The sequence below is a fragment of the Sparus aurata genome, chromosome 21 (genome assembly GCF_900880675.1).
Source record: "Sparus aurata chromosome 21, fSpaAur1.1, whole genome shotgun sequence".
NCBI lineage: Eukaryota > Metazoa > Chordata > Actinopteri > Spariformes > Sparidae > Sparus > Sparus aurata.
In genome coordinates, this window is record NC_044207.1 from 29,753,588 (window position 1) to 29,775,643 (window position 22,056).

The 22,056-nt window shown below is 42.3% G+C and overlaps 2 protein-coding genes across 2 annotated transcripts in view; both read left to right on the top strand.

The window, feature by feature from the left end:
• Window positions 1–224: 224 nt before the first annotated feature.
• LOC115573254 (C-type lectin lectoxin-Phi1-like) lies at window positions 225–4,503 on the top strand. Its single transcript, XM_030403964.1, has 4 exons — window positions 225–334; window positions 1,664–1,934; window positions 2,299–2,444; window positions 3,184–4,503. The coding sequence occupies exons 2-4, from the start codon at window positions 1,873–1,875 to the stop codon at window positions 3,531–3,533; spliced, it is 558 nt and encodes a 185-aa protein (XP_030259824.1). The 5' UTR covers window positions 225–334; window positions 1,664–1,872; the 3' UTR covers window positions 3,534–4,503.
• A 2,400-nt stretch (window positions 4,504–6,903) lies between these two features.
• The window catches only part of LOC115573250 (uncharacterized), a 40,768-nt gene continuing 25,615 nt past the window's right edge, over window positions 6,904–22,056 (top strand). The window contains exons 1-9 of the mRNA XM_030403960.1: window positions 6,904–6,930; window positions 7,116–7,154; window positions 7,421–7,468; window positions 16,838–17,111; window positions 17,713–17,858; window positions 18,006–18,273; window positions 18,638–18,783; window positions 19,499–19,778; window positions 20,143–20,288. Of these exons, the coding sequence (XP_030259820.1) occupies window positions 7,121–7,154; window positions 7,421–7,468; window positions 16,838–17,111; window positions 17,713–17,858; window positions 18,006–18,273; window positions 18,638–18,783; window positions 19,499–19,778; window positions 20,143–20,288 (1,342 nt within the window). The 5' untranslated portion in view covers window positions 6,904–6,930; window positions 7,116–7,120. The remainder of the gene's footprint in view (window positions 6,931–7,115; window positions 7,155–7,420; window positions 7,469–16,837; window positions 17,112–17,712; window positions 17,859–18,005; window positions 18,274–18,637; window positions 18,784–19,498; window positions 19,779–20,142; window positions 20,289–22,056) is intronic.

Below are 22,056 nucleotides of genomic sequence, written 5' to 3' on the forward strand. Positions count from 1 at the left end.
AGGTTCAGGATTATGGGCGGAGACTGTTTCTGTGTCATGGTGTGTTTGATGCCCAGGTGACTGTGGGACTTTCTACCTTTGTCAGCTTCTTCAGAGCCAATCAGAGATTTCATCCCACAGAAGCATCACTCTTCATGTCCTGTCTGTTTCTCTCTCTCATACTGTGTTCATCTTTCTCTTTCTTTCAGCTGTGCAAACATGAGACCCTTCAACAAAGGGCAGTGGAATAACTATACTTGTACTGAACAAGTTTCAGGGCGCTACGTCACCGTGTCCTTTCCAGAAAAAAAGGCTTTGATTCTGTGTGAAGTGAAGATCTACGGCAAGAGAAAAGGTACAAGAAATGTTCTGATCCGGTCTCCATCAGTGAGTTGATGATGGTCAACACAGACGTTTCCATTACAGTGAAAATGTTTCCATCTCACCCTCTTCATCTCTATTTCATCCTGCGTTTTATCATTTGAAACTTGAAGGAGCACTGCGGAATTTTTGGAGAAGAAAATTCAAACTCAGAACTTTAATAATTACAATATTAATGAGCTTATAATACAAATTTAAGTGAATATAAACAAGCTGTTCTCAGGTGAAAAATAAGTCCCCAGAACTCTGTTTTGTAGCTAGAATGGTGGCAGGATCCACCACTTATAAACAAAGTGTGTTGTTCTTTAAAGTCAGTTAGTTTACTGTATTGACCCGAATATAGGACGACCCTGATTATAAGACGACCCCTTTTTTTCAAGACTAATCTTCAGAAAAAGACTCTGATAACCAAAATGTGTTTCTCAATAACAAACTCCACACCTTCCTGTCAGTCTCTTGGAAGCGGCCGCTTAGAGGACCACGATAAGCTTTTCTCTTACTGTTAGCGTTTTCAGACGGTTTTTTGGACCCGCCATCTTCAGACGTTACACTCCGTAACTCCATATTTCTTGGCTGGCTGTCAGTTGTTTGGTGCCTCTGCTTTATTGATCACCATTATCTTAAAATTAGCATCATAGCTCCGCCTCAGATGTCTGTAAACTTGCCACACTTGATCCACTTTGCTCCGTAAAATCACCGCGTCTCTCCATTTTTCATCTCCTGTCACTTCTTCTCCGCTGTGATTGACAGATAACCCCAGCCACAGTGTCAGTGACGTCTCTACAATAAGCTGGCGCCCTCTGCTGTTGTGGTCGTGTAGAGACTCAGACAACTATCAGCATGTGTCAACGGTTAGACCCCGATTATAAGACGACCCCACTTTTTCACATAATTTTAATCGAAAAAAAACTCGTCCTATATTCTGGTCAATACGGTATTCAGTTTTCAGGAGGACTGCATCATTAATAACTTTTAAATATAATTCATGAATTCTTAATACTTTTGGGTTTCATCATTTTATTCTAACACCGTTTTTATCCCAAGATGTTTTATTATTTCTTCTGTTTTATTTTCTAGTTGTGTGGTTTTTTTTATCTGCTGTTAATTTTTCTGTCTAGCAGTTTGTAACCTTGTTTAGAAGAATGCTATATAAATGAAATTATTATGATTATTTAATATTTGATACTCTGTCATTTAACATGTCACAGGAGGTGCACCAAGCAAACATTTATTTACACTGATCGGTTTCATCTCTCTCTCGTCATGTAAAAACATTTGAATATTGTTTTGTTCTTTTACACAGATCCCATCAACACAGCAAACAGCATCACATCCCAGTCATCAAACTACACAGCAGATGTCTCCTACTCTTCTGGAAGAGCTACTGATGGGAATAAGACAGCATGTGCTCACACCGAAGACAAGCAGAAACCCTGGTGGAGAATTGACCTGCTGGGTTTCTACGACATTTCTGGTATCAGCATCTACAACACTAAAAGGACACATACTAATATGACCGGTGCTCAGATCCACGTCGGGAACTCTCGTGAGAACAACGGCACCAACAACAAAATGTAAAACCTTCATGTTACTTTAAATAGCTTCACATTTTCAAGCTTCTGTACGTCCAGTATTTTTGTTCTGCATGTGATGTGTCCATGATCGGCCTCAAGGGTTAGAACTGACAGAAATATACTGAATGTTGCAGAATTGAACCTTGAATATAACAGATGTGGTGAAACCTAACAAAAGGTTCAGGATTATGGGCGGAGACTGTTTCTGTGTCATGGTGTGTTTGATGCCCAGGTGACTGTGGGACTTTCTACCTTTGTCAGCTTCTTCAGCGCCAATCAGAGATTTCATCCCACAGAAGCATCACTCTTCATGTCCTGTCTGTTTCTCTCTCTCATACTGTGTTCATCTTTCTCTTTCTTTCAGCTGTGCAAACATGACACCCTTCATAGAAGAGCAGTGGAATAACTATACTTGTGCTGAACAAGTTTCAGGGCGCTACGTCACCGTGTCCTTTCCAGAAACACGGTTTTTGATTCTGTGTGAAGTGGAGATCTACGGCAAGAGAAAAGGTACAAGAAATGTTCTGATACGGTCTCCATCAGTGAGACGATGCTCGACTCAAACGTAATTGTTGAAGCCTGTTGAGATAAAGTCTTGTTGTTCTTTGGTTGTTCTTCGACAGGTGACGACACAGAGCTCAAGGTTTGATGCAGGAACACAAAGACAAAACAGAATCGCTTGAAATCTGTAATTTTATTTTCAATCCACAAAGTTCATGTGACCCTGAGGAAACAGACAGACTGCCTGTGATTCATAGATTTTATCACATTTTTATGTACAGTTACATTTTGCCCTTTTATCATTTTACAAACTTAAAGGAACAGTTCACCCAAAACATTCAGATTCAGTTATTATCGCCTCACCCTCGTGGGGTTTCAAGTTTTGTAGTCTACAGAACATTTCTGGAGCTTGACGGCAAAACAGCGTCACTAGTTTCAAAACTTATAAAAAGAGAGAGAAAATCATTTGAAAAGACACTTTACTCTCTTCACCCTGTCACTTCACATCAGCATCGGGATGAATAATTAGAGACTGAGATTCATTTTGGGTTGAACTGTTCCTTTATGAGAATAGAAAAGATGTAGGTTGTTTTTTTTCCCGAGGATGAGGCTGTGATAAGACCGATGTCTTTGTGTCTTTTACAGGAGAAAACACCGACATGATGGAGTACATGTTCAGATCTGCTGCCAGATGAGAACACAGTTTTAAAACCCTTGTTGTGTATGTTTTTTTTCATTTATTTTGTAGCATCGCCCTTTAAGCTGATCAAGGAGAACAAGACGTGGGAACATGCCCTGGAGCACTGCAGGGGGAACGGCATGGACCTGGCTACCATCCTCGATGAAGACGACCAGACCCTGGCTGAGCTGGAGGCCCGGAAAGCCGACACTCCCTTCTTGTGGCTGGGCCTCCACTACACCTGCATCCTGGAGGTTTGGTTCTGGGTGGCTGATCATCGCTTGGAGTTCAACCGCTGGGCTGACGGGGAAAAAACAGGAGATTGTGACAGGAGTGCTGTCATGGAAAGAGCTGAGGGCCATAAGTGGTTCAGCAAGTCTGACTACGATGAGTTTAATTTCATCTGTCAGAAGTTTTAGTTTTCTCAGCTCCGCAGATATAACTGACCCTGCAGTCATCTCAGTAGTTTAACTCCATATTTTAGGACGTGCATGCGCTTTAACTTTATAAGATGTGTTTGAAATTAATCCATAATACTGTGTTTATATTATAATCCGTGTGGTGATGATATCATGTTGTGTTGTTCTGAGGTACGTGTCCACAGGATCCGTCATTTTCACGGTTCTCATTCACTGTCTTTGCAGGAAGCCCCGCGATGCGTTCAGGTAACGGCGCGTCATGTTTCATGAGACGTGGCGCCGGGTCGCCTGCCCCTCGTTTTCATGAAGTTGAATTTATGGTTACTTTATGCAAATCAGGTGAAAAGCCGTCAAAAAGTAAAGATTGTTGAGTGAAAATGAAGACAGATTCTGCAGCTGCAAGGCTTCCTAAATCCTGAAATGTCTTCAGGAACACGTTTGCACACAGCTTGTCGAGTAACATTCGTCCAATCGGGTGCAGCCTGTTTTCTTGTCAGGCGTGAAAAAATGACACGTCTGTGGACACGTACCCTGATATCTGTTTGCTTCCACTTAATCACTGATGTTAGAATCAAACTTTATTCATGTAGCAGCCTTTAAATATAAGAATAATATATATGATTATATACATGACATGTTTTAATTAATTTTGTTTTCATCATATACTTTTTACTTTTGTTCTAATTCTAATTATTCTTACAAGTGTAAAAATTAAATCTATTAGAATTATCAGATGTTACATAAAAGTCAGACTGAGACGACGAGGGAAACATTTTGAAACGTGTCGTTACTTTTAAATCTGTTATCTTGTAAAACCTTCGCTGATATGAAACATTTGCAGCAGACAGTTTGTGTTTTGAATGACATTCTCTGTACATGTTGTCTCTCTGAATGCAAACGTGCCTTTTTTAACAATATTAGTTTTTTGTGTGCAAATAAAAAGTCTAAATAAAGTAAAAGTTGAGACGTTCTTTGAATGATTCCTTCTCTTCATTTGTCTTCAGTGAGTCCATCTGACGCTCCCACTCAGCTGTTAGCAGGTTACAGTTCACTGACCCTGAAAGCATGAAGGCTAACCAGAGTGTTAGCTTGGAAGATACGAGCTCGGAGGTGTAGGATGATGCTCAAATCTGTTTTATTCATACAGCCACAAAATCACAATCACGTTGCCTCAGTGAGCTTTTATGATCTGTACATCTAACAACATCCTCTGTCCTCAGACCCTCGATTAGATGAACAGAGTTATTTTCTGATGGTGTGACGGCGGTTAGCTTCATCCTGTCAGCCACGCCCACAACCCCCCTCGGCCATGTTCAGACAGACGCAGGCCTGCAGCTCTCTGTCACAGAAGAGAGGCCGGAACATGAGACGAGCTCATGTGTTTACCTGTAACAACGTCAGCAGCAGCAGCTGACTGTACGTCAAGTCACAGCAGGAGAAGTTTGCAGAAGGAGCTCGAGAGAAAAACAACTTTTTGACTCTAAAACATTCAAACTTTAACCACAAACTGTCGAAGATTAGACTCAGTCCATCCCTCTCTGTGTGTTTGGCTCCTCCCTCAGCGTGTGTGTGTGTGTGTGTGTGTGTGTGTGTGTGTGTGTGTGTGTGTGTGTGTGTGTGTGTGTGTGAGTCTCCTCCCTCTGTGTGTGTGTCCCCTCCCTCTGTGTGTGTGTGTGTGTGTGTGTGTGTGTGTGTCTCCTCCCTCTGTGTGTGGGTTTGTCTCTCCTCCCTCTGTGTGTGTGTCTCCTCCCTCTGTGTGTGTGTGTGTGTCTCCTCCCTGTGTGTGTGTGTGTCTCCTCCCTCTGTGTGTGTGTCTCCTCCCTCTGTGTGTGTGTGTGTGTCTCCTCCCTCAGTGTGTGTGTGTGTGTGTGTGTGTGTGTCTCCTCCGTCAGTGTGTGTGTGTGTGTCTCCTCCCTCAGTGTTTGTGTGTGTGTGTGGTGTCTCCTCCTCAGTGTGTGTGTCTCCTCCCTCTGTGTGTGTGTCTCCTCCCGCGGGCTGTGTGTTGTGTGTGTGTGTGTGTGTGTCTCCTCCTCAGTGTGTGTGTGTGTGTGTGTGTGTCTCCCCCTGTGTGTGTTGTGTATGTGTGTCTCCTCCCTCAGTGTGTGTGTGTGTGTGTGTGTGTGTCTCCTCCCTCAGTGTGTGTGTCTCCTCCCTGTGTGTGTGTGTGTGTGTGTCTCCTCCCTCAGTGTTTGTGTGTGTGTGTGTGTGTGTGTGTGTGTGTGTGTGTGTCTCCTCCCTCAGTGTTTGTGTGTGTGTGTGTGTGTGTGTGTGTGTGTCTCCTCCCTCAGTGTGTGTGTGTGTGTGTGTGTGTGTGTGTGTCTCCTCCCTCAGTGTTGTGTGTGTGTGTGTGTGTGTGTTCTCCTCCCTCAGTGTGTGTGTGTGTGTGTGTGTGTGTGTGTGTCTCCTCCCTGTGTGTGTGTGTGTGTGTGTGTGTGTGTCTCCTCCCTCAATGTGTGTGTGTGTGGGTGATGCTCCGCCCGCCTGCTGCTGTCAATCATCCTGCACACCTGCAGCTCTCCATCAGCTCACCTGTGTGGTACCGTTCTGACCCGGCTGTGCTGCAGCTCACTGTGTTGTTGGACTAAAACTCTGATTGTCTGAATGATACTTGCTCTCCTGTCCTTTCCTGTCCGGTCCTCGTCAGCCTCCTCCAACCAGCCTCCACACCTGCCTGCTCTGCAACAGTCTCCCTGCTTCAGAACCGTTCTACAACAAACAGAATTACTCGTACTCACAATGAGACGCAGAGCAGATCCACAACAATGTGTATCGCTGCTCTCCGTGACATCATCCTCACTCTCTCAGTACACACCTCTGCATGACATCATCGCTGCTGTGGGCTCAAAAACTCACATCTGCACCGTCTGCTGTGATTAAATGATTAAAAACCGTCTTGACAGTTCTGTAGATGAATGTTACAGTGGAAAAGAACTATAAGGACTACTGATGTTATTAATAATATCATGTTATTCTCTGTTTAAAGTATAAACAGTGTCAGCAGTCCATCAAAAGTGCCATTTATTAACCTGTACATGGAACACATATCCAAATTAATGTTGCAGCTTCCTGGAGGCAGCCGGGAAACAAGTGTGTACAAACATAATCTGTCATGTGTACGCTCACAAACCTCCTCTGTTGAAGCAGATACCAAAGAACCGACAAGTCATTTGAATGTGAACCACAATATTCTCATCAGGGTAAACAGAACCAGGGGGCTGTTAGGCTCGGACTTTGACACATACAATTGGTCTGCAGCTGAAAACAACATGTGTACTGTGAGCGGTGACATTTAGTAAGATCAGTCTATTTCCATACAGGCAGCAGCAGGAAGGGTGACGAGTACGAATACAGCTGCAGGAGAGAGCATCAGTCACTGTGGAGAGAGGAGGTGAACAAGGTGAGTGAGGTCAGAACAACCTCAGCTGTCTTTTACCTTCACAGAGTCCTCACAGAGTCTTTCTCCGTCTCATAGAAGTAAATATAGATTCATTAGTGCAGTTAAAGCCGTTGGTTGAGCTGTCTGTGGTCGTCTGTGTCCAACATTTAACTGATATCGATGCTTCTGTATTTTCTCCTCCACAGTCAAGATGCTGTGGCGTCTGTTGTTCATCGCTCTGATCGGTAAGCAGCTCTTTTTAAAATGACTCCTACACAGAATGAGACGCAGGGCCCATCCACAAAACTGTGAATCAGGGATTTTAAACTAAAGTCCTTATTTATCGTCTTCCTGTTGACTGCTCTGCACTAAGTGTTGAAGGACTGGATATTGTAATTCTGCTGTATTACCCAGCAAATGATGTCACAGCTGCCAGTAACTTTGACTTTATTGAAATCAAAAACATCTGAATGGAAACAGAAATTCTTAAACAGTGTTCAACATTTCACAGGAGGAGCGCAGTGCACGACGAGCGACAGGTGCCCTGACTCAGCAGGAGGTAGGACTGAAAACATTTCTGTACACCGAACAGTTTTTGTTTTTTTAGTAAAGATCTAAAGAAAATGTGTGCAAGTGCAAGATTTTTTTTTAAGGAAAAGTCATATAAAAACACATTAAAACAGTATTTCAAAGCTAAAAATGCATGATGTTTTTAAAGTGAATTACTCCACATATGATTTGTTTTCATGTGCAGATTTCATTCGGACAACAGTCAAGTCATTCCAGTCATACACAGTGAACCTCTACCATCCTGAGACAGCTACTGAGGGAGGTACAGACACATGTGCCACAATCACACCTCACAGTCAAGATAAGTCCACCTGGTGGACAGTTCGGCTGTCGGGTGTCTACCAGATTTCTTGTGTCAGTATCTACAGCAAAGACCAGAATGATACCATCATGACCGGTGCTCCTGTCCAAGTCCACATTGGGTCCCACAACAACAGAATCGACAGCAAAATGTAAGAGCTTCATGTTACTTTAAATAGCTTTACTTTACATTTTCAGGCTTCAGCATGTCCAGTTTGTCTATATAATGTCTATATAATGTCTCTATAAATAAAGTTATAATTATTCTGATTTTGATTGTAATATTTATTTTTATTGTAAATAAAAAATGTATTCGATTGTAAGTTTATTTTTGAGAAAGGTTCTGCATGTAATGTTTCAATGATTGTTTAAATCTTCAGTTCAATTCTCAGTGACATTGACAGTTTCATAGCTCCTGTGATGATAGATTTAAGACTGAGTTAAAGATGAATGACGCAGAATGAAACCTTAAATATATTTGATGTGATGGAACGAGATGAATGGTATTAACAGCTGGTACCATATTATATATATGTAAAAAATCTGTGTGGTGGCAGCGTATTTTCCCTGATAGCTCTAACAGTCACTGTTGATTATGGGCGGAGACTGTTTCTGTGTCATGGTGTGTTTGATGCCCAGATGCCGAGATGACTTTCTGCCTTTTACAGCTTTCAAGATTTCATCCCACAGAAGCATCACTCTTCATGTCCTGTCTGTTTCTCTCTCTCATACTGTGTTCATCTTTCTCTTTCTTTCAGCTGTGCAAACATGACACCCTTCGAAGGAGGGCAGTGGAATAACTTCACTTGTGCTGAACAAGTTTCAGGGCGCTACGTCACCGTGTCCTTACCAGAAAAAAAGCCTTTGATTCTGTGTGAAGTGAAGATCTACGGCAAGAGAAAAGGTACAAGAAATGTTCTGATCCGGTCCGATTTAATACGTTTAACGCGTCCCAGGAGGTGCACCAAGCAAACATTTCTTTACACTGATCGGTTTCATTTCTCTCTCATCATTTAAAAATATTTGAATATTGTTTTGTTCTCTAACACAGATCTCATCAACACAGCAAACAGCATCACATCCCAGTCATCAAACCACACAGATAACAAAAACTTCTCCTACTCTTCTGGAAGAGCTATTGATGGGAATGAGTCAGCATGTGCTCACACCGAAGAAAAGCAGGGGAACCCCTGGTGGAGAGTTTACCTGCTGGGTGTCTACAACATTTCTGGTGTCAGCATCTACTCCAGTAACCGTGATCATGTGGACGGTGCTCAAATCCACATCGGGAACTCTCGTGAGAACAACGGCACCAACAACAAAATGTAAAACCTTCATGTTACTTTAAACAGCTTCACATTTTCAAGCTTCTGTACGTCCAGTATTTTTGTTCTGCATGTGATGTGTCCATGATCGGCCTCAAGGGTTAGAACTGACAGAAATATACTGAATGTTGCAGAATTGAACCTTGAATATAACAGATGTGGTGAAACCTAACAAAAGGTTCAGGATTATTGGCGGAGACTGTTTCTGTGTCACGGTGTGTTTAATGCCCAGGTGACTGTGGGACTTTCTGGCTTTGTCAGCTTCTTCAGAGCCAATCAGAGATTTCATCCCACAGAAGCATCACTCTTCATGTCCTGTCTGTTTCTCTCTCTCATACTGTGTTCATCTTTCTCTTTCTTTCAGGTGTACAGAGATCGAAAACTTCAAAGGAGGAGAGTGGAATGACTTCAGATGTACTGAACATGTTTCAGGGCGCTACGTCACCGTGTCCTTACCAGGAGAAAGGCATTTGATTCTGTGTGAAGTGGAGATCTACGGCAAGAAAAGAGGTACAAGAAATGTTCTGATCCGGTCTCCATCAGTGAGTTGATGACGGTCGACACAAACATTTCCATTACAGTGAAAATGTTTTCATCTCACCCTCTTCGTCTCTATTTCATCCTGCATTTTATCATTTGAAATTTGAAGAAGCACTGCGTAATTTTTAGAGAAAAAATTCAAACTCAGAACTTTAACATTTACAATATTAATGAGGTAATAATATCAATTTAAGTGAATATAAACAAGCTGTTCTCAGGTGAAAAATAAGATCCCCAGAACTCTGTTTTGTAGCTAGAATGGTGGCAGGGTCCGCCACTTATAAACAAAGTGTGTTGTACTTTAAAGTCAGTTAGTTTATTCAGTTTTCAGGAGGACTGCATCATTAATAACTTTTAAATATAATTGATGAATTATTAATACTTTTGGGTTTCATCATTTGACTCTAACAACACCGTTTTTATGCCAAGATGTTTTATTATTTCTTCTGTTTTATTTTCTAGTTGTGTAGGGTTTTTTTATCTGCTGTTAATTTTTCTGTGAAGCAGTTTGAAACCTTGTTTAGAAGAATGCTATATAAATGAAGTTATTATGACGATTTAATATTTAATATTCTGTCATTTAACACGTCCCAGGAGGCGCACCAAGCAAACATTTCTTTACACTGATCGGTTTCATTTCTCTCTCGTCATGTAAAAACATTTGAATATTGTTTTTTTCTCTAACACAGATCTCATCAACACAACAAACAGCATCACATCCCAGTCATCAGACTACACAGATGGGAAAGGGGTCATCTACTCTTCTGGTAGAGCTACTGATGGGAATGAGGCAGCATGTGCTCACACCATAGAAATGGAGGCGGAACACTGGTGGAGAATTGACCTGCTGGGTGTCTACAACATTTCTGTTATCAGCATCTACAACACTGATGCGGACAATACTAATATTAACGGTGCTCAGATCCACATCGGGAACTCTCGTGAGAACAACGGCATCAACAACAAAATGTAAAACCTTCATGTTACTTTAAACAGCTTCACATTTTCAAGCTTCTGTACGTCCAGTATTTTTGTTCTGCATGTGATGTGTCCATGATCGGCCTCAAGGGTTAGAACTGACAGAAACATACTGAATGTTGCAGAATTGAACCTTGAATATAACAGATGTGGTGAAACCTAACAAAAGGTTCAGGATTATGGGCGGAGACTGTTTCTGTTTCATGGTGTGTTTAAAGCCCAGGTGACTGTGGGACTTTCTACCTTTGTCAGCTTCTTCAGAGCCAATCAGAGATTTCATCCAACAGAAGCATCACTCTTCATGTCCTGTCTGTTTCTCTCTCTCATACTGTGTTCATCTTTCTCTTTCTTTCAGCTGTGCAAACATGACACCCTTCATAGAAGAGCAGTGGAATAACTATACTTGTGCTGAACAAGTTTCAGGGCGCTACGTCACCGTGTCCTTTCCAGGAACAGAGCCTTTGGTTCTGTGTGAAGTGGAGATCTATGGCAACAAAAAAGGTACAAGAAATGTTCTGATCCGGTCTCCATCAGTGAGTTGATGACGCTCGACTCAAACGTTTCCATTACAGTGAGCATTTTGACACGAGGCGTATTGATAGGTGGAATTTAAATGGACTTACTGTGTACTTGTTGAATCTTATCGAGGTAAAGGCTCGTTCTTCTTTGGCTATTTTTCAACAGGTGACGACACAGAGCTCAAGGTTTGATGCAGGAACACATAGACAGTCTGTAGTCTGTATTTTATTTCCAATCCACAAGGTTCGTTTGATTCTGAGGAAACAGACAGATCGTACTGTGATGGGATTCATAGATTTTTTACGTTTTTACTTACAGTTACACTTTAATCATTTTACAAACTTAACGGCAGAAAACAGTGTTACTAGTTTCAAAACTTTAAAAAAGAGAGAGAGAAATTACTTTGAAAAGACGTTAGTCTCTTCTCCCTGTAGCGTCTGGGTGGATAAATAGAGACTGACCTTCATTTTTGGGTGGATTGTTCCTTTATGAGAATGAAAAAGTTGTAGCTTGTTTTTCCTGAGGATGAGGCTGTGATGAGAGCGATGTCTTTGTGTCTTTTACAGCAGGAAACACCGACATGATGGAGTACATGTTCAGATCTGCTGCCAGATAAGAACACAGTTTTAAAACCCTTGTTGTGTATGTTTTTTTTCATTTATTTTGTAGCATCGCCCTTTAAGCTGATCAAGAAGAACAAGACGTGGGAACATGCCCTGGAGTACTGCAGGGGGAAAGACATGGACCTGGCTACCATCCTCGATGAAGACGACCAGACCCTGGCTGAGCTGGAGGCCCGGAAAGCCGACACTCCCTTCTTGTGGCTGGGCCTCCACTACACCTGCATCCTGGAGGTTTGGTTCTGGGTGGCTGATCATCGCTTGGAGTTCAACCGCTGGGCTCCAGGGGAAAAAACAGGAGATTGTGACAGGAGTGCTGTCATGGAAAGAGCTGAGGGCCATAAGTGGTTCAGCAAGTCTGACTACGCTGAGTTTAATTTCATCTGTCAGAAGTTTTAGTTTCCTCAGCTCCGCAGATATAAGTGACCCTGCAGTCATCTCTGTAGTTTAACTCCATATTTTAGGACGTGCATGCGCTTTAACTTTGTTAGATGTGTTTGAACTGAATCTATAATACTGTGTTTATATTATAATCCATGTGGTGATGATATCATGTTGTGTTGTTCTGAGGTACGTGTCCACAGGATCCGTCATTTTCACGCTTCTCGTTCACTGTCTTTGCAGGAAGCCCCGCGATGCGTTCAGGTAACGGCGCGTCATGTTTCATGAGACGTGGCGCTGGGTCGCCCGCCCCTCGTTTTCATGAAGTTGAATTTATGGTTACTTTATGCAAATCAGGTGGAAAACCATCAAAAAGTAAAGATTGTTAAGTGAAAATGAAGAAAGATTCTGCAGCTGCGGGACTTTTTTAATCCTAAAATGTCTGCAGGAACACGTTTGCACACGGCTAATCGAATAACATTCATCCAATCGGGTGCAGCCGGTGTTTACGCAGCCTGTTTTTTCGTCAGGTGTGAAAAAATGACGCCTCTGTTGACACGTAACTTGAGATCTGTTTGCTCCCACTTAATCACTGATGTTAGAATCAATCAAACTTTATTCATGTAGCAGCTTTGAAAAATAAGAATAATATGATTACATACATGACATGTTTTAATTAATTTTGTTTTCATCATATACTTTTTACTTTTGTTCTAATTCTAATTATTCTTATAAGTGTAAAAATTAAAGCCATGAGAATTTTCAGACATTCCAGACTGAGATGACGAGGGAACATTTTGAAACGTCTCGTCACTTTTAAATCTTTTATCTTGTAAAACCTTCGCTGATATAAAACATTTGCAGCAGACAGTTTGTGTTTTGAATGACATTCTCTGTACATGTTGTCTCTCTGAATGCAAACGTGCCTTTTTTTTACAATATTAGTTTTTTGTGTGCAAATAAAAAGTCTAAATAAAGTAAAAGTTGAGACGTTCTTTGAATGATTCCTTCTCTTCATTTGTCTTCAGTGAGTCCATCTGACGCTCCCACTCAGCTGTTAGCAGGTTACAGTTCACTGACCCTGAAAGCATGAAGGCTAACCAGAGTGTTAGCTTGGAAGATACGAGCTCGGAGGTGTAGGATGATGCTCAAATCTATTTTATTCATACAGCCACAAAATCACAATCACGTTGCCTCAGTGAGCTTTTATGATCTGTACATCTAACAACATCCTCTGTCCTCAGACCCTCGATTAGATGAACAGAGTTATTTTCTGATTGTGTGACGGCGGTTAGCTTCATCCTGTCAGCCACGCCCACAACCCCCCTCGGCCATGTTCAGACAGACGCAGGCCTGCAGCTCTCTGTCACAGAAGAGAGGCCGGAACATGAGACGAGCTCATGTGTTTACCTGTAACAACGTCAGCAGCAGCAGCTGACTGTACGTCAAGTCACAGCAGGAGAAGTTTGCAGAAGGAGCTCGAGAGAAAAACAACTTTTTGACTCTAAAACATTCAAACTTTAACCACAAACTGTCGAAGATTAGACTCAGTCCATCTCTCTCATTGTGTTTGGCTCCTCCCTCTTGTTCCTGGTTGGCTCCCTGTCTGTGTGAGTCTCCTCCCTGTGTGTGTGTGTGTGTGTGTGTGTGAGTCTCCTCCCTCAGTGTGTGAGTGTGTGTGTGTGTGTGTGTGTGTGTGTGTGTCTCCTCCCTCTGTGTGTGTGTCCCCTCCCTCTGTGTGTGTGTGTGTGTGTGTGTGTGTGTCTCCTCCCTCAGTGTGTGTGTGTGTGTGTGTGTGTGTGTGTCTCCTCCGTCAGTGTGTGTGTGTGTGTCTCCTCCCTCAGTGTTTGTGTGTGTGTGTGGGTGTCTCCTCCCTCAGTGTGTGTGTCTCCTCCCTCTGTGTGTGTGTGTGTCTCCTCCCTCAGTGTTTGTGTGTGTGTGTGGGTGTCTCCTCCCTCAGTGTGTGTGTCTCCTCCCTCAGTGTTTGTGTGTGTGTGTGGGTGTCTCCTCCCTCAGTGTGTGTGTCTCCTCCCTGTGTGTGTGTGTGTCTCCTCCCTCAGTGTGTGTGTGTGTGTGTGTGTGTGTGTGTGTGTCTCCTCCCTGTGTGTGTGTGTGTCTCCTCCCTCAGTGTGTGTGTGTGTGTGTGTGTGTGTGTCTCCTCCCTCAGTGTGTGTGTGTGTGTGTGTGTGTGTGTGTCTCCTCCCTGAGTGTGTGTGTGTCTCCTCCCTCAGTGTGTGTGTGTGTGTGTGTGTGTGTGTGTCTCCTCCCTCAGTGTGTGTGTGTGTGTGTGTGTGTGTGTCTCCTCCCTCAGTGTGTGTGTGTGTGTGTGTGTATGTGTGTCTCCTCCCTCAGTGTGTGTGTGTGTGTGTGTGTGTGTGTCTCCTCCCTCAGTGTGTGTGTGTGTGTGTGTGTGTCTCCTCCCTCAGTGTGTGTGTGTGTGTGTGTGTGTGTGTCTCCTCCCTCAGTGTGTGTGTGTGTGTGTGTGTGTGTGTCTCCTCCCTCAGTGTGTGTGTGTGTGTGTGTGTGTGTGTGTCTCCTCCCTCAGTGTGTGTGTGTGTGTGTGTGTGTGTGTCTCCTCCCTCAGTGTGTGTGTGTGTGTGTCTCCACCCTGTGTGTGTGTGTGTGTATGTGTGTCTCCTCCCTCAGTGTGTGTGTGTATCTGTGTGTGTCTCCTCCCTCAGTGTGTGTGTCTCCTCCCTGTGTGTGTGTGTGTGTGTGTATGTGTGTCTCCTCCCTCAGTGTTTGTGTGTGTGTGTGTGTGTGTGGGTGTGTGTCTCTCCTCCCTCAGTGTGTGTGTGTGTGTGTGTGTGTGTGTGTGTGTGTGTGTGTGTCTCCTCCCTCAGTGTTTGTGTGTGTGTGTGTGTGTGTGTGTGTGTGTCTCCTCCCTCAGTGTGTGTGTGTGTGTGTGTGTGTGTGTGTGTCTCCTCCCTCAATGTTTGTGTGTGTGGGTGATGCTCCGCCCACCTGCTGCTGTCAATCATCCTGCACACCTGCAGCTCTCCATCAGTTCACCTGTGTGGTACCGTTCTGACCCGGCTGTGCTGCAGCTCACTGTGTTGTTGGACTAAAACTCTGATTGTCTGAATGATACTTGCTCTCCTGTCCTTTCCTGTCCGGTCCTCGTCAGCCTCCTCCAACCAGCCTCCACACCTGCCTGCTCTGCAACAGTCTCCCTGCTTCAGAACCGTTCTACAACAAACAGAATTACTCGTACTCACAATGAGACGCAGAGCAGATCCACAACAATGTGTATCGCTGCTCTCCGTGACGTCATCCTCACTCTCTCAGTACACACCTCTGCACGACATCATCACTGCTGTGGGCATAAAAACTCACATCTGCACCGTCTGCTGTGATTAAATGATTAAAAACCGTCTTGACAGTTCTGTAGATGAATGTTACAGTGGAAAAGAACTATAAGGACTACTGATGTTATTAATAGTATCATGTTATTCTCTGTTTAAAGTATAAACAGTGTCAGCAGTCCATCAAAAGTGCCATTTATTAACCTGTACATGGAACACATATCCAAATTAATGTTGCAGCTTCCTGGAGGCAGCCGGGAAACAAGTGTGTACAAACATAATCTGCCATGTGTACGCTCACAAACCTCCTCTGTTGAAGCAGATACCAAAGAACCGACAAGTCATTTGAATGTGAACCAAAACATTCTCATTGGGGAAAACCAAACCTGGAGACTGTTAGGCTCAGACGTCGACACATGTAAATTGGTGTGCAGCTGAAAACAACATGTGTACTGTGAGCGGTGACATTTAGTGAGATCAGTCTATTTCCATACAGGCAGCAGCAGGAAGGGTGACGAGTACGAATACAGCTGCAGGAGAGAGCATCAGTCACTGTGGAGAGAGGAGGTGAACAAGGTGAGTGAGGTCAGAACAACCTCAGCTGTCTTTTACCTTCACAGAGTCCTCACAGAGTCTTTCTCCGTCTTATAGAAGTAAATATAGATTCATTAGTGCAGTTAAAGCCGTTGGTTGAGCTGTCTGTGGTCGTCTGTGTCCAACATTTAACTGATATCGATGCTTCTGTATTTTCTCCTCCACAGTCAAGATGCTGTGGCGTCTGTTGTTCATCGCTCTGATCGGTAAGCAGCTCTTTTTAAAATGACTCCTACACAGAATGAGACGCAGGGCCCATCCACAAAACTGTGAATCAGGAATTTTAAACTAAAGTCCTTATTTATCGTCTTCCTGTTGACTGCTCTGCACTAAGTGTTGAAGGACTGGATATTGTAATTCTGCTGTATTACCCAGCAAATGATGTCACAGCTGCCAGTAACTTTGACATTACTGAAATCAAAAACATCTGAATGGAAACAGAAATTCTTAAACAGTGTTCAACATTTCACAGGAGGAGCGCAGTTCATAACGAGCGACAGGTGCCCTGCAGGAGGAGGTAGGACTGAAAACATTTCTGTACACCGATCAGTTTAATGTCTTCACATAGAAAAAGTTGCTGTTATTTTAGTAAAGATTTAAAGAAAATGTGTGCAAGTGCATGTAAACACAAAAGACACCTTATGGCTCTGCTGAAATATCAACTTAATGCAATAGAAGGATTTTTTTTTTTTTAAGAAAAGTCATATAAAAACACATTAAAACAGTATTTCAAAACTAAAAATGCATAATGTTTTTAAAGTGAATTACTCTACATATGTTTTGTTTTCATGTGCAGATCTCATTCAGACAACAGTCAAGTCATTCCAGTCATCAACAGTGAACGTGAACGACTACCATCCTGAGAGAGCTATTGATGGACGTACAGACACATGTGGCATAACCAGACCTAACAGTCCAGATAACTCCACCTGGTGGACAGTTCAGCTGTCGGGTGTCTACCAGATTTCTTGTGTCAGTATCTTCAGCAAAGACCAGAATGATACCATCATGACCGGTGCTCCTGTCCGAGTCCACATTGGGTCCTTCAACAACAGAATCGACAGCAAAATGTAAGAGCTTCATGTTACTTTAAATAGCTTTACTTTACATTTTCAGGCTTCAGCATGTCCTGTTTGTCTATATAATGTCTCTATAAATAAAGTTATAATTATTATGATTATGATTGTAATATTTATTTGTATTGCAAATAAAACATTTATTAATCGTAAAGTTTATTTCTGAGAACAGTTCTGCATCCGTCATGTAGTTCTGATGATTGTTAAAATCTTCCGTTCAATTTTCAGTCACATTGACGATTTCACAGCTCCTGTGATGATAGATTTACGACTGAGTGAAAGATGAGTGGCGCAGAATGAAACCGTAAATATATTTGATGTGATGGAATGAGATGAATGGTATTAACCGCTGGTACAATATTATATATATGTAAATAAATCTGTGTGGTGGCAGCGTATTTTCCTTAATAGCTCTCACAGTCACTGTTGATTATGGGCGGAGACTGTTTCTGTACCATGGTGTGTTTGATGCCCAGATGCCGAGATGACTTTCTGCCTTTTACAACTTTCGAGATTTCATCTCACAGAAGCATCACTCTTCATGTCCTGTGTGTTTCTCTCTCTCACACTGTTTTCATTTTTCTCTTTCTTTCAGCTGTACCCACATCACAGACTTCAACAGAGGGCAGTGGAATAACTTCACTTGTACTGAACAAGTTTCAGGGCGCTACGTCACCGTGTCCTTACCAGGAACAAGCAATTTGATTCTGTGTGAGGTGAAGATCTACGGCAAGAGAAAAGGTACAAGAAATGTTCTGATCCGGTCCGATTTAATACGTTTAACACGTCCCAGGAGGTGCACCAAGCAAACATTTCTTTACAGTGATCAGTTTCATTTCTCTCTCTTCATGTAAAAATATTTGAATATTGTTTTGTTCTCTAACACAGATCTCATCAACACAACTAACAGCATCACATCCCAGTCATCAAACTACATAGATGTGTTCCCCTACTCTTCTGGAAGAGCTACTGATGGGGATGAGTCAGCATGTGCTCACACCAGACCCTGGCAGTGGAAACCCTGGTGGAGAATTGACCTGCTGGGTGTCTACGACATTTCTTGGGTCAGCATCTACAACGGAAACAATATTTATGTGAACGGTGCTCAGATCCACGTCGGGAACTCTCGTGAGAACGACGGCACCAACAACAAAATGTAAAACCTTCATGTTACTTTAAACAGCTTCACATTTTCAAGCTTCTGTTCGTCCAGTATTTTTGTTCTGCATGTGATGTGTCCATGATCGGCCTCAAGGGTTAGAACTGACAGAAATATACTGAATGTTGCAGAATTGAACCTTGAATATAACAGATGTGGTGAAACCTAACAAAAGGTTCAGGATTATGGGCGGAGACTGTTTCTGTCTCATGGTGTGTTTGATGCCCAGGTGACTGTGGGACTTTCTGGCTTTGTCAGCTTCTTCAGAGCCAATCACAGATTTCATCCCACAGAAGCATCACTCTTCATGTCCTGTCTGTTTCTCTCTCTCATACTGTGTTCATCTTTCTCTTTCTCTCAGGTGTACAGAGATCACAAACTTCAAGCAAGGGCAGTGGAATGACTTCAAATGTACTGAACAAGTTTCAGGGCGCTACGTCACCGTGTTCTTACCAGGAACAAGGTATTTGATTCTGTGTGAAGTGGAGATCTACGGCAAGAAAAAAGGTACAAGAAATGTTCTGATCCGGTCTCCATCAGTGAGTTTATGACTCTCGACTCAAATGTTTCCATTACAGTGAAAATGTTTTCATCTAACCCTCTTCGTCTCTATTTCATCCTGAGTTTTATCATTTGAAACTTAAAGAAGCACTGCGTAATTTTGGGAGAAAAAATTCAAACTCAGAACTTTAATATTTACAATATTAATGAGCTAATAATACAAATTGAAGTGAATATAAACAAGCTGTTCTCAGGAGGTAAATAAGATCCCCAGAACTCCGTTTTGTAGCTAGAATGGTGGCAGGGTCCGCCACTTATAAACAAAGTGTGTTGTACTTTAAGGTCAGTTAGTTTTTTCAGTTTTCAGGAGGATTACATCATTAACAACTTTTAAATATGATTAATAAATTCTTAATACTTTTGGGTTTGATCATTTGACTCTAACAACACAGTTTTTATCCCAAGATGTTTTATTATTTCTTCTGTTTTATTTTCTAGTTGTGTTCTTTTTGCCTGCTGTAAATTTTTCTGTGAAGCAGTTTGTAACCTTGTTTAGAGGAATGCTATATAAATGAAGTTATTAGGATTATTTAATATTTAATATTCTGTCCTTTAACACGTCACAGGAGGCGCACTAAGCAAACATTTCTTTACACTGATCGGTTTCATTTCTCTCTTGTCATGTAAAAACATTTGAATATTGTTTTGTTCTCTTGCACAGATCTCATCAACACAACTAACAGCATCACATCCCAGTCATCAAACTACACAAATACGGAAGGTGTCCCCTACTCTTCTGGTAGAGCTACTGATGGGAATGTGACAGCATGTGCTCACACCATAGAAATGGAGGCGGAACACTGGTGGAGAATTGACCTGCTGGGTGTCTACAACATTTCTCGGTTCAGCATGTACAACAAAAAAACACACAATACTAATATTACCGGTGCTCAGATCCACATCGGGAACTCTCGTGAGAACAACGGCACCAACAACAAAATGTAAAACCTTCATGTTACTTTAAATAGCTTCACATTTTCAAGCTTCTGTACGTCCAGTATTTTTGTTCTGCATGTGATGTGTCCATGATCGGCCTCAAGGGTTAGAACTGACAGAAATATACTGAATGCTGCAGAATTGAACCTTGAATATAACAGATGTGGTGAAACCTAACAAAAGGTTCAGGATTATGGGCGGAGACTGTTTCTGTGTCATGGTATGTTTGATGCCCAGGTGACTGTGGGACTTTCTACCTTTGTCAGCTTCTTCAGAGCCAATCAGAGATTTCATCCCACAGAAGCATCACTCTTCATGTCCTGTCTGTTTATCTCTCTCATACTGTGTTCATCTTTCTCTTTCTTTCAGCTGTGCAAACATGACACACTTCACAGAAGAGCAGTGGAATGACTTCACTTGTGCTGAACAAGTTTCAGGGCGCTACGTCACCGTGTTCTTTGAAGGAGAAAGGCCTTTGGTTCTGTGTGAAGTGAAGATCTATGGCAACAAAAAAGGTACAAGAAATGTTCTGATCCGGTCTCCATCAGTGAGTTGACGATGCTCGACTCAAACGTTTCCATTACACTGAGCATTTTGACACGAAGCGTATTGATAGGTGGAATTTTAATGGACTTACTGTGTACTTGTTGAATCTTATCGAGGTAAAGGCTTGTTGATCTTTGGCTATTTTTCAACAGGTGACGACACAGAGCTCAAGGTTTGATGCAGGAACACATAGACAGTCTGTACTCTGTATTTTATTTTCAATCCATAAGGTTCATTTGAATCTGAGGAAACAGACAGATCGTACTGTGATGGGATTCATAGATTTTTTACGTTTTTACTTACAGTTTAACCATTTTACAAACTTAACGGCAGAAAACAGTGTTACTAGTTTCAAAACTTTAAAAAAGAGAGAGAGAAATTACTTTGAAAAGACGACCTCTCTTCTCCCTGTAGCGTCTGGGTGAATAAATAAAGACTGACCTTCATTTTTGGGTGGATTGTTCCTTTATGAGAATGAAAAAGTTTTTGCTTGTTTTTCACGAGGATGAGGCTGTGATGAGAGCGATGTCTTTGTGTCTGCTACAGTAGAAAACACAAACATGATGGAGTTCATGTTCAGATCTGCTGCCAGATGAGAACACAGTTTTAAAACCCTTGTTGTGTATGTTTTTTTTCATTTATTTGTAGAGTCACCCTTTGAGCTGATCAAGGAGAAGAAGACATGGGAACATGCCCTGGAGTACTGCAGGGAAAGAAACATGGACCTGGCTACCATCCTCAATGAAGACGACCAGACCCTGGCTGAGCTGGAGGCCCGGAATGCCGACACTCCCTTCTTGTGGATGGGCCTCCACTACACCTGCATCCTGGAGGTTTGGTTCTGGGTGGCTGATCATCGCTTGGAGTTCAACCGCTGGGCTGACGGGGAAAAAACAGGAGATTGTGACAGGAGTGCTGTCATGGAAAGAGTTGAGGGCCATAAGTGGTTCAGCAAGTCTGACTACGCTGAGTTTAATTTCATCTGTCAGAAGTTTTAGTTTTCTCAGCTCCGCAGATATAAGTGACCCTGCAGTCATCTCAGTAGTTTAACTCCATATTTTAGGATGTGCATGCGCTTTAACTTTGTTAGATGTGTTTGAACTGAATCCATAATACTGTGTTTATATTATAATCTGTGTGGTGATGATATCATGTTGTGTTGTTCTGAGGTACGTGTCCACAGGATCCGTCATTTTCACGCTTCTCGTTCACTGTCTTTGCAGGAAGCCCCGCGATGCGTTCAGGTAACGGCGCGTCATGTTTCATGAGACGTGCCGTTGGGTCGCCTGCCCCTCGTTTGCATGAAGTTGAATTTATGGTTACTTTATGCAAATCAGGTGAAAAGCCGTCAAAAAGTAAAGATTGTTCAGTGAAAATGAAGACAGATTCTGCAGCTGCGGGGCTTCTTAAATCCTGAAATGTCTTCATGAACACGTTTGCACACGGCTTATCGAGTAACACTCTTCCAATCGGGTGCAGCCTGTTTTCTTGTCAGGCATGAGAAAATTACACGTCTGTGGACACGTACCCTGAGATCTGTTTGCTTCCACTTAATCACTGATGTTAGAATCAATCAATCAAACTTTATTCATGTAGCAGCTTTGAAAAATAAGAATAATATATATGATTATATACATGACATGTTTTAATTAATTTTGTTTTCATCATGTACTTTTTACTTTTGTTCTAATTCTAATTATTCTTGTAAGTGTAAAAATTAAAGCCATAAGAATTATC